At 40.1% G+C, this 12,546-nt stretch overlaps 1 protein-coding gene across 2 annotated transcripts; it reads right to left on the reverse strand.

Moving 5' to 3' along the window:
• Positions 1 to 4,919: 4,919 nt before the first annotated feature.
• abhd8b (abhydrolase domain containing 8b) lies at positions 4,920 to 12,474 on the reverse strand. Of its 2 annotated transcripts, XM_073825628.1 has the most exons (5): positions 12,124 to 12,474; positions 9,257 to 9,996; positions 9,007 to 9,177; positions 6,371 to 6,587; positions 4,920 to 6,217 (listed from the first exon to the last, which is right to left on the reverse strand). In XM_073825628.1, exons 2-5 carry the CDS (start codon positions 9,985 to 9,987, stop codon positions 5,906 to 5,908), a joined length of 1,431 nt encoding a protein of 476 aa, XP_073681729.1. In that variant the 5' UTR covers positions 9,988 to 9,996; positions 12,124 to 12,474; the 3' UTR covers positions 4,920 to 5,905. The 2 variants fall into 2 exon arrangements, with proteins under 2 accessions (XP_073681729.1, XP_073681728.1); XM_073825627.1 differs by having other exon boundaries at positions 9,257 to 12,474.
• Positions 12,475 to 12,546: the final 72 nt, after the last annotated feature.

The following is a 12,546-nucleotide window of genomic DNA, read 5'->3' on the forward strand; positions in this document are numbered from 1 at the left end:
GGAAGAGACAGAGGAGGAGGAAGAAGAAGAGCCATCATTTCCAATGAAATTAGAGCAACAATCATACACCATGTTCTGGTTCATGGAATGAGTATGAGGGAAGCAGGACTACGTGTTCAACCAAATATAAGCAGGTTGGAAGGAGGGGTATGTTCTCACAACAGCAGGAGACCATTATTGTCAATATGGTCCTTCAAAATAATCTCTTTCGTCTGCGTGAAATACAACAGCGAGTTGAGGAAGACAACGTGAACTTTGAAGGAATCAACAGTGTGAGTCTCTCCACAATTGACCGTGTCCTGAAACGCAACCTGATAAGTCTCAAACAAGCCTACAGAGTACCATTTGAGAGAAATTCTGAAAGGGTAAAAGAGCTACGATATCAATATGTACAAGTAAGTAATCATGTCCAGAGATTAGACAGCACTATTGAGTTACTGTACATCTTTACTGTGTTGAATGTAATGCAGCACATGTATATAGAGGCATGAAGCCTGGAATGCTATGTAATTTACGTCACTTCAAAAATAAATTTTTGTTCTTTTCTATGGAGAATGTTTCAACTGGATTCCATGGAGAGGCCTCATGAGTGCATTTTCTCGGATGAAGCTGGCTTCAATCTCACCAAGAGGAGAAGGAGAGGCCGCAACATTATTGGTCAACGTGCCATTGTAGAGTTGCCAGGGCAGCATGGTGGCAACGTGACCATATGTGCTGCCATCAGCAGCTATGGGGTTATTCACCGCCATGTGACTTTAGGGCCTTACTGCCCATCTTATAACGTTTCTGTATGCTCTACAGGAAGCATTGCTGAGACGTGTAGAGAGAGGTGATCAGCAGGCAGAGCATCCCATGTATGTGGTAATCTGGGACAATGTGAACTTTCACCGTGGTCCTAGAATCCGTGAGTGGTTTGAAAATAACCCACGTTTTATAAATGTGTGCCCCCCACCATACTCACCCTTCCTTAATCCCATTGAAGAATTTTTTTCTGCATGGAGGTGGAAGGTCTATGACAGAAATCCTTATGCACAGGAAAATCTCATTCAGTCAATGGATGCAGCATGTGACGACATTGGAGTGGAAGCGATTCATGGTTGGATTCGGCATGCTAAAGGATTTTTTCCCCGTTGTTTAGCAAGGGACAGGATTGCCTGTGACGTTGATGAGGTCCTGTGGCCTGACCATGCCCAGAGGCATGATGCTGAGGCAGAATGATTCCAAGACATTGCTTGCTATCGATCTGCTGCATTTTTTGTTTGTGACTACATTTATATGTGTGCAGGATTGTGCAAATACTTCATAATAAATACATTTTTTCCCCTGCTCTGCCCTGAGTGCAGTGTTTTGCATTTATCTCTGTAGTGTGTAATGACTGCTGTGTAGTGTTTATGCATTAGCTGGATGTGTGTGTGTTATCTGAAAACAGTGTTTGGTTTTGGGTAAAGATAACATAGTTCTGAATCAATTGTTTGATATAGCAAGACAAGTCAAAGGTTTTGACAGTATAGCTTAAGTTTGGTGATTTGTGTTTAAGATTTTGAGAAAGTGAGAGAAACATTCAAAAAATGCGTTTTAGCAATTCAGAAATACTGTACTGTTCTTTGTCTTCGCTGACCACCTTGACCACCTCTCACAGGAACACTTCCTCTCAGGCCTCACAAACCAGTGCTCTCTGAACTGGCTTACTGTATATGTTCCCTCACATCATTAGCCACAAGTGTGATCAGTTTTGAGTTGTTGTGTTCAAGTGGTGAAACCTGTGCTTTAATTGTGTTTGACTTTTGTCACCTGTGCTCACCATTATGCAGCACGGGTGCATCACAATGAAAATGTGTTGGCAAGTTGTGTCTAAACAGGTGAAAAGTGCTTATGGTTTTGCCAAAAGAGTGATTGATTCAATCAATGGGTTCAGGCAACTGAGCATTTGGTTCAGACATTAGGGTTTAGTGTTTTAGCAATTGAGAAAAACTGTAATCTCAAAGTTCAGGCCCATACAATTTGTTCATTGTACAGTATACAGCCTACAATGCACTGTACTACAGTATACAAATACTAAAAGGGACAAAAATCAAAGGAGTAAACATGTGATCAATGTGCTTCCTCTTGTCTTTGGGCTGAGTCAGGCTAGAGCACTTTGTCGACATCACAAGCAATATTGTCCTTCCTGAGGAACGGGGGAAGAAGCCTCTTGTGTGCTGTATCCAGCCCTGACATGATTCCTCACCTATACAAATACAATCTTTCTTGCCCTCTCCACAATGTGAGAGGATGAGGATGAGTGATTATGCAAGGTGGGTGACGAGGAGGAAGAGGAGGAGAAAGGCAAGAAAGAGGAGGATGAGGAAGAGGGCAAGAAAGAGGAAGCGGAGAAGGAAGAGGAAGAGGGCAAGAAAGATTGTATTTCTACACAGATAATATTTGACTTGGAATCCTTGGAATATTTGAGCAGCAGGTTCAAAAGCAGCAGGGTCAAGAGCTACATGAGAATCCCATTCCCACCTATGTGATAGTGTGAGACAATGTCAGTTTCCACCGAGCTGCTCAGGTAAGGGAATGGTTTAACATCAATGGGCAGTTTATGAACGTGTACTCCCTCCATACTCTCCTTTCCTGAATCTGATTGAGGAGTTTTTCTCCTTTTGAAGATGGAAAGTATATGATAGACAACCCTACACCAGAGTAAATCTGCTGCAAGCCATGGACTTAACCTGTGGTGATATAGGTGAGGAATCATGTCAGGGCTGGATACAGCACACAAGAGTCTTCTTCCCCCGTTGACTCAGGAAGGACAATATTGCTTGTGATGTCGACAAAGTGCTCTGGCCTGACTCAGCCCAAAGACAAGAGGAAGCACATTGATCACATGTTTACTTCTTTGATTTTTGTCCCTTTTAGTACTATATACTGTAGTACAGTGCATTGTAGGCTGTATACTGTACAGTGAACAAATTGTATGGGCCTGAACTTTGAGATTAAAAATTTACTTCTCCCTGAGAACTATATTTTTTGAACAATGTGTTTTCTGTTTTTTGTTTTATGGTTTACTGACTGCTTGATAGTGTATATCATTTTGCTCACTTTGTTTATGATTTGAGAGCAGTGCTTGATTTTGAACACAGGTAAAACTGTTTTGAGGCAAAAAGTTCCATTTTGCAAGAGGAGTAAGAGGTTTTGTAAATGGTGCTTGAAGATGAGGTTTTGTGTTTACAGTTTTTCTCGATTGTTTACACACATTTTCTGAAAGCATGCCTCATATTCTCAGAACTCTACACACAAATCCAAAAACACACACACAATGGGCAAAACCTCTCAATTCTCCTGCAAAATTAAACTTCACATTCAAAACAATGTTATTTCTTCTCAAAAAGGTATTTTGTTTTCAAATGACACACACAAACCATCATATCAATAGACATTTATAAGAACCAGTTGAACACTGACATGCTCAATGTAAAACACACTTCTCCATTCAACGTAATGACTTAGGACTTTTTTTGTTCAGTGTTACACTTACTACAGACAGTATATAAATAAGTGTGTTGTGATGTAAAATATTTAAGAATATTGTTTTTATACTCAGTCAGAACACACAAATACATGGTAATAATATATTTAATTTTTCCCACAAAAACAATGTGCACGTGTACATCCCAACCAACACAAAGTTCCACATACTGCACAGTAGTCTACATACAAAACAGAAGGATTTACTGTATACAGTTACTGTAAAAAAAAACAAGAAAAAAAAAACTATGCTGCATCCTGTCTTATGTTTCGTTCTAGCCACAGCACCTCATCAACATCCCAAGCAATGTTTTCCCTGGCCAAGCAGCGGGGGAAATATCGCCTAGCATGGCGAATCCAGCCATGAAAAGCATCAACTGCTAAATCTCTACATGCGTCTTCCATAGCTTGGAGAAAGGGTATACGCATGTGTGGATTTCGGTCATACACTTTCCATCTCCAGGCAAAAAAATAATTCCTCAATAGGATTTAGGAATGGGGAATATGGAGGGAGATAAACAACTAAAAAACATGGGTGGGCAATGAACCAGTTCATCAAACCCCAATTGTAAGTCTCTTTGGATAAAAGCGTCTGCTAAATGAAGAAATGTAAATGTAAACCTGTGTGACAGGTGTTTACCATTGTGATGAGTCAGTGTGCATAGTAGGACAACTTAACTTTAGAATTTGAATGGTAGTGTGTTCCTTGTGAAAACAAGATATTTCCGTCATGAAAATTGTGCCAAATTCAGAGAATTGTGTGTAGTGTTGTGAAAAAAATGTGTTTTAGAATTGCAATTTGAGTGTAAAGCAGTAATTGTGCTTGTAGTTTAGCAGAATTGGTTCAGGGGGTTGGTGCACGAGTTACATGTTGTGGTCATTGTGTCTCAAGTACCAGTTTTTGTGTGTAAACAATCGAGAAAAACTGTAAGTCTGTTTCAAAATTCTTAATTTTTTGGACATTAGCGTCAAATGTTTTTACAGAGGGAATTTGGGGTATGTCATTTTGGCACTCCATAATTCCGAGATAAAAAAACGGGGATAAAATTCATATAATCAAGCAAATTATATATGAACAAATCCCTCTGTAAAAACCTTAAGGATAGTGTTGGGTGTGTAAGTGCTACTGAAGTGGAGATTTATAGCCAGTCTAGGAGGAAAAACTTATTTTGAGAAAACAAACTTTAAAAATATGTATTGTAATTTAAATCTGTTGACACAAGTAGATAAAGTGCTATAAAAGAAACCCTTTTGGGTGTTTTCTTTCCACTAGTCTAAAAAAACAACACATCTCAAACTTGACAGGTGCATGAAAAACTGGAGTATGGAGATTTGTTTTCTGAGAAATTGTAATTTTTTCCCCTCTATGCTTAAAACATGTCAATGACAAATGAGAACTTTTGTTTTTCTGAGCCCATTGACAGACATTTGTGTTTGTTTTATTCATATTTATAAATAAAATGTACATTAAGAAAATATATTGATGTAGGGTGTTATTACATTTATTAAAAAAATAGAACCCTGAAGAACCCTATTAGTACAAAAGATAGCATATCAGACAGGATTTGTGCTTCATACTTAGAAGTATGTGGACTGTGTAATAGGTAATATCCAAGAATGTGAGGCAGAAGCAGATCTAACTTTTTATTTTAGACAATCACCCTTTTTAAACACTATTTCAACAACAGGGCTAGAGTACTGTCAACATAAAAAGGCTAAACAAATATGAAAGTTAAAAAAAAATAAATGCAGAACAATATTCTGCTGACCACCACAAAAAATGATCATCTGATATTAGAATATTTCAAATAAAATAAAGGCTAGAAATGGACTGAAATAAATCTATTTACAGTAAATGTTTTCAGTATTGTGCTGTATAAAATTACAGAATTCTGAAGAATATTTCAACATGAGGTTATCATTTTTTGGGCTGACAATATTATAGCATAACATGTATATCCCACAGTAGATATAGGACTGCAAATCATTAGTTTGAATGGGCTGCTGTTATCTGTGATTATTAAAGAAACACATCCTCTAAAGATTCTTTTATCATTTAAACACAAGTAAAAACCCACTGGGACAAGCCAGGGGTCTCCAAACTAGGTCCCGAGGGCCGGTGTCCTGCAGAGTTTAACTCCAACTTGCCTCAACACACCTGCCTGGAAGTTCTAGAATCCCTAGTAAGACCTTGACTAGCTGGTTCAGGTGTGTTTAATTAGGGTTGAGGCTAAGCTCTGCAGCACAACGGTCCTCCAGGACCAAGTTTGGAAACCCCTGTTCCATGAGTGGTCATACATTATCTGGTAAATATCCAATGCCATCCTACATTCAAACAATTCCATTAAATTTAGCCCACATGGAGGAGCACTTTTACCATCACATGGTGGACCTATAGCTATTTCATGCCCTTAGATCTGATGTCCACTGGAGCCTCTGTCCCAGTATTGATGCTTTTTGGCGCAGTTGTTGGTCTTATCAAGTCTGGCTGAGATTTGGACGGTGACTTAGGGGCGGTTTTGGGTCTCGTTGTGTCCTCTGGAGGTTTGGTCGTGGTTTTTGTGGGTGCTGATTCCTGTTTGGGTTTTGAGGCGGTTGCTGGCTGCCACAGGAAGAATTCGTGTAAGAGAGTGTTAACTACATCCGGGCACTCCATCATGACCATGTGACTTCCGTCATCGATGATCTTTAGGAACCCCAGCAAGAGGATCTATGAGAATGTGAACACAGAAGGAAAAACATCTGTGGTCAGGTGCCATTAAAACTCTGAAACAAACTCTTTTCATGGAAACCCCAAGAGAAAAGAGCCACATAAATAACTTTATGGATGAGGCCCAAAGCTTGGAACATAAAGTCACTGTACCTCTGCCATACGCTGGTCCTCCTGTACTGGTACAAACTTGTCGTACATGCCGTGAACCAGCAGAACAGGCACTGTGATTTCAGCATGGTAAACCTCATCGCCCTCAGGCCAGTACTGTCCACTCATCATGGACCGCAGAACGAAGGAAGACACGTTGAAGGCTTTGTTCTCTTTTAGTAGTTTCTTTTCTCTTGTTCCCTGATGGGCAAATCCAGCCCTTGAAGAAAGAAAAAGGCATCTATATTAAAAACGACTAAAGGAACAAGGTGGCTGCCAAACACAGAAAACACATTTAAGCTGGCAAATGGCAAGGCAAGGACAAATATGGGTTACACTTTATTTCAATAGTCCACTTTAGACATTCTAGTCACCAAAAGTCAGAGCCAGTCTGAAAATCCCTAGAAAATTGCATAGTGTTTGATAGTCACAGAATCTGACAAACTGGAGTCTGTGACCATCATACACTACATTATTTTCTGTGAAATCAGTTGACTCGTCTTCAGACTGGCTCTGACTTTTGGCAACTAGCCTCAACTTGTCCAGACTGTAAATGGGTTCAAAAATCCATGCGGAAATGGTGTAGTGTATTCCAAGCTTTAGTAGAAACTACTGAATATACAAGGTAGTTGCCAAACATAAGACACTCAAAGGGCAAGGCAAGGACAAATGTGGATCAACTACGTCAATTAAAGACTGGAATACACTATGCAACTTTTGCCCAGATATTTGCCCCAATTTACAGTCTGGACAAGTTGCCAAAAGTCAGAGCCAGTCTGTAGATTTGAGTTGCCAGATTTCATAGAAAATCTTGTAGTGTATGACAGTCACATCAACTTGTCCAGACTGTAAATCCTGGCAAAAATATGTCCAAAAGTTGTGGTGTATTCCAGGCTTTACTAAAAACTGTTAAATTAACTGGTAGTTGCCAAATAAAGACTCATGTTCAAGATAGAAAAGGGCAAGGCAAGAACAAATGTGGACTGCACTTTATTTTGATAGTCCACTTTAGGTGTTCCACTATCTATAAGTAACTTTGCAACTACGTCAACTAACTTTTGCCCAGATATTTGCCCTAATTTACAGCCCACTATTAGTCAGTTTTGAGTTTAGAGATTTCATAGAAAATCTCATAGTGTATGATAGTCACAGAATCCGACAAACTGGAGTCTGTACCCATCATACGCTATGCACTTTTCTGTGAAATCTGTCAACTCAAATCTGGAGACTGGCTCTGACTTTTGCCAAATAGCATCAAAATGTCCAGACTGTAAATCGTGGCAAAAATTGGTGCAAAATGTGTGTAGTGTACTCCAGGGCTTTAGTAAAAACTATTGAATGGACAAGGTAGTTGGCAAACACTCATGTTCATGCTGGGGAAGGGCAAGGCAAGGACAAATGTGGGTTGCACTTTTTTTCGATAGTCCACTTTAGACAAATTAAAGGCTGGAATGCTACACAACTTTTGCCCAGATATTTTCCCCCCGATTTACAGCCCGCTAGTTGCCAAAAGTCTGTGCCAGTCTGCAGATTTGAGTTGACAGATTTCATAGTAAATTGTGTAGTGTATTATGGTCACAGACTCCAGCTTGTCGGATTCTGTGACCATCATACGCTACATTATTTTCGGTGAAATCTTTCGACTCATCTACAGACATTTGGCGACTAACGTCAACTTGTCCAGACTCTAAATCATAGCAAAAATCTGTGCAAAAATTATTGCATTCCAGGCTTTAGTAAAAAACTATTGAATGAACAAGGTAGTTGCGAAACATAGACACTCATGTTCAAGCTGGCAAAGGGCAAGGAAAAAGCAAATGTGGGTTGCACTTCGATATTATCTATCGGTTATTTCAATAGTCCATTTTAGACATTCTACTAACTGTAAGTAACTTTGCATCTATGACAAACGAAGGTGGAAATACACTAGACAACTTTTGCCCAAATATTTGCCCTAATTTATAGGCCGCTAGATGGCAAAAGTCAGAGCCAGTCTGCAGATTTGACAGATTTCATTGAAAATCTTGTTGTGTATGATGGTCATAGAATCCGACAGGGTGGAGTCTATGCCCTTCATATGCTTTGTGATTTTCTGTGAAACTTCTGACTCTTGCTAACTAGCATCAACTTGTCCAGACTGTCCAAATCGAGTCAAAAATCTGGGTTGCACTTTATTTCAATAGTGCACTATAGACATTCTACTAACTGGAAGTAAATGTGAAACTACGTCAACTAAAGACTGGAATACACTATTCAACGTTTGCCCAGATTTAAAGTTCAAATATCAGAGCCAGTCTGCAGAGTTAAGTCAACAGATTTCATAGAAATCTTGTAGTATATGATGGTCACAAAATCTGACAAACTAGAGTCTGTGCCCATTATACACCCTGCAATTTTCTGTTAACCTGTTAACCTAAATCAAAAAACAAATAGACTGGCTCTGACTTTTGGCAACTATAGTCAACTTGTCCAGACTGTTAATTAGGTCAAAAATCTGCAAGATTTGTGCAGTGTATTTCAGGCTTTACTAAAACCTATTAAATCAAATAGACAAGGTAGTTGCCAAACATAGACACTCATGTTCAAGCTGGAAAAGGGCAAGGCAAGGACAAATGTATCCTGTGGACCATTATTCTTACATGAGAAAGCTCCAGGTGAGGCACGGAGACAGAAAATTAAGGACACACGTGGGCAAGTTGAAGACAGAGCAGAGACTGGGCTCGAGTGCTGTAGGACCTCCACCATTAATCATCACAACTTTATGAACTTGTTCTGGATACTCGTGAGCCAGGAATGTACAAAACGAGACACTGCAAGACAACAAAGAAAATGCTTAAATGAGTGGGGAAACATATTTGCATTAATCAGGCAAATAAGTAAACTCCTTACCCATAAGAGTGTCCTATTAAAATATTCCGCTTCTTTGCATATCGCTTGAAGATGATTCTAACATCTTCAGCCAGAGCGTAAAAGGTATAGGCAGCGGGAATCCGAGGAGCTGAACTTGCACCATGGCCGGCCAGGTCTGGGGCGATGACCTCGTAACCAAGTTGGGAGAAATAGTCTAGTTGGCTTCCCCAGATGTCCAACGACCCCCCGACTCCATGTATGAAAAACAAGGCCACATCAGGGTGAGTACCTTTGCAGCACGTGATCTTCCGCTCACAGTCAATCACAATGGAGCGTTTGGGTTTGCGCCGTCTGCGCTGCACTTGCTGCAGATCCTGCTGCGGTGCAGGTTTGGTATCCGGTGTGGGTTCAGCAGCCTGGCCTGCTACGGGAAGCTCACAGTTGGAAACATCTGTATCCACAGTGCTGTCTCCATTCTGATAGCGGACCAGCTCTGGATGGGTGGCTTCATTGACGTTCTCAATCAGAAGCTGTCCATTTCGGTACACTGAGATTTTACGCTTGCAGCTCACCGTACCCCCTTCCCCAGTCCCTGGTTCCTCAACCACTAGTCTATCTGGGATAATATGTCGAACCCTCAGAACCCTTCCTGGCTTTACCTCAACAAATTCAAAACCATCGGTGGGTTCGGAGGACTCAACAGGGACCACAACGTTAGTAGACTTGCCTGTAAAGCAACAGAATATTCCATCCACAAAGCCGGTGAGCATGGTGAACACCTGGGGAAATAGGAAGCACATTTGTGTTCTCAAAGATTCAATGCTTTAGTACATTGGCTTCGACCAGTTTGGATTGGCACACGAGTTGACCAGTTATCCACATGTAGAGCGTTTTCACGACATACATATCTGTACATATCTTTACCCAGAGTTGTGGACTCGAGTCGCATGACTTTAATATTTGACTCAATTGACTCATTGATTCAAATCATTGAATTCTTAACAAATGAAACAGTGGACTTTAATTATTCAATCAATTAGGCTTATATTTGTTCACAAACAATAATTCATTTCTCAATGAAACAACACTAATATTATTTATTATATCTTTTGTACTTATACCTACTATAGACTATTATTGACTTTAAATTTACTGTAGTAATTAATACAGAGACACTCATTTGGGCAAACAGCACTAATGACTTGTTTAGGACTTGCAACTCGACTTGGACTTGCTCGTCTTGACTTGCAACTTGATTTGCGACTTGTCTGTCTAGACTCAGGACTTGACTCAAGACTTGAATGCAAAGACTCGAGACTTACTTGTGACTTGCAAAACAATGATTTTGTCCCACCTTTGTCTTTACCGCTGATTAACTTCTGGATAACTGACCAAATTGTGATGTAAGTGCAAACCCTCTATTGGATTTCGTGTTGAGTGCAACAAGCTACCCAGTTCCTCTTGCCAAAAAGTGCCCCTAGAGCAGGGCTGGGCAACTACAGTCCTGGAGGGCCACTGTCCTGCAGAGTTTAGCTCCAACCCTAATCAAACACTCCTGCCTGTAGCTTTCTAGTGATCTTAAAGATATTGATTAGCTTGTTCAGGTGTGTTTGATTAGGGCTGGAGCTAAACTCTGCAGGACAGTGGCCCTCCTCCAGGAGTGAAGTTTTCCAGCCTTGCCCTAGAGCAGAGGTTCTCAACTCTGGCCCTCGAGGTCCACTTTCCTGCAGAGTTTACCTCCAACCTTGATCAAACTCACCTGCCTGTAACTTTCTAGTAATGATGAAGAGCTTGATTAGCTTGTTCAGGTGTGTTTGATTAGGGTTGGAGCTAAACTCTGCAGGAAAATGGACCTTGAGGGCCAGAGTTGAGAACTCCTGCCCTAGAGCATGATGTTCCATAAAACAAATTTACCAAATAAGTCAGGCTTATTTCAGTTAGTCTGACTTATTTGGCTCCAACACCCCCCTGGTGAGGCACAGGGCCCACGACCGATCTAAAGTGTTCAGATAGAAATTTGTGGCCCATTTTTGTGCCCAAGCAACATTGTTCAAAAAAAGTTGTCCTTTAGTCAGGGTAGCGCCATATTTAATTTTGGACAGGAATGAAAATGAGGGTGTGAGGAAAAGAAATACAGTGCATTTGATGGATTGTCATATTGTTTAACAACATTGTTCAGCCAAATGAATGTCTTTACGTAGACTAGAGGTGCCCAAACTCAGTCCTGGAGGGCCGGTGTCATGCAAAGTTTAGCTCTAACTTGCCTCAACTCACCTGCTGGGAAGTTTCTAGCATGCCTAGTAAGAGCTTGATTAGCTGGTTCAGGTGTGTTTAACTGGGGTTGGAGCTAAAGTCTGCAGGACACCGGCCCTCCAAGACCGAGTTTGGGCACCCCTGATTCAGACAAAAACTCTATAAAACAGATTTAAAAATTGAGAGTTGTGAAATAATCACAAACACTGTAATTCCCTAGTTTTATCTGCGTAAAATTCAATATGGAGTCTAACCTGGCTAAAGTCTCTCGATGTTAAAAGTGAAGTTGCATGTCGGTTTGTTTTTGCACCAAATATAGTACTTGTGCTGTCAGGCCTATTAGCTACTCTCACAGGACCACAGAATTATGGCACCTACTCGCATCTTCATGAATTACATTCTATTTCAGGAAGTGAAATATATGACTCCATTCCCGAAACATTTTGTTGGGTCATCATTATCAGCAGTACATTAACATCAATACCATAAATGTAATTATTCATTATAGAATTACCTTCACATGTATACTAATTGTGCTTTAGAATTTCCTTACAAGCATTATGAAATTTGGCCTTGTAGGTTGCCTCCATTTGTAGCTATGATACATAAGTACATTTGCATTCCTTCGCATACTGTACAGTGAAATATCTCACCTGATTATCGATGTTCCCGATACATGAAAAAGCTGGATTGTTGACTCCAGTAGCTTCCCTTCCCAGTGTAATGAAATTGCAGGTTGGTAATCTGCAACCCTCAATCCAATAACTGAATCTTAGTAGAATCTCTTTTAACACACAAATAAAGTACTTCTAAGATATTTTCAAAAATCCCTTTGATGTAAAAAAAAATAATAATAACATTAATAATTAAAAGAGCAACAACAGATCCGTTTTTCGCTTTCATTCACTCCCAGTCATCCAAATCTACATGGCCACAGTAAGAAGTCCAGATTAAAGCGGATTACACCTGTTGAGCATATGCTGTTACAGCCTCGCTGAAAACACGCTCTGGCTATCAATCACCACCTATTGTCTTGAATGTATTATAAACTATGTTTAAATCTAAATTCAATTTGG

This window comes from Garra rufa, chromosome 20 (assembly GCF_049309525.1).
Source record: "Garra rufa chromosome 20, GarRuf1.0, whole genome shotgun sequence".
NCBI lineage: Eukaryota > Metazoa > Chordata > Actinopteri > Cypriniformes > Cyprinidae > Garra > Garra rufa.

Bases quoted from the DNA above. Each gene is read 5' to 3' on its own strand.
- abhd8b (XM_073825627.1), bottom strand. From the start codon at position 10,017: ATGTGCTTCCTATTTCCCCAGGTGTTCACCATGCTCACCGGCTTTGTG. The intron at 6,588-9,006 runs GTAAGAATAATG...TCTTTCTTCAAG, and splicing joins CTCACCTGGAGCTTTCTCAT to GGCTGGATTTGCCCATCAGG. The intron at 6,218-6,370 runs GTACAGTGACTT...ACATTCTCATAG, and splicing joins AGGACCAGCGTATGGCAGAG to ATCCTCTTGCTGGGGTTCCT.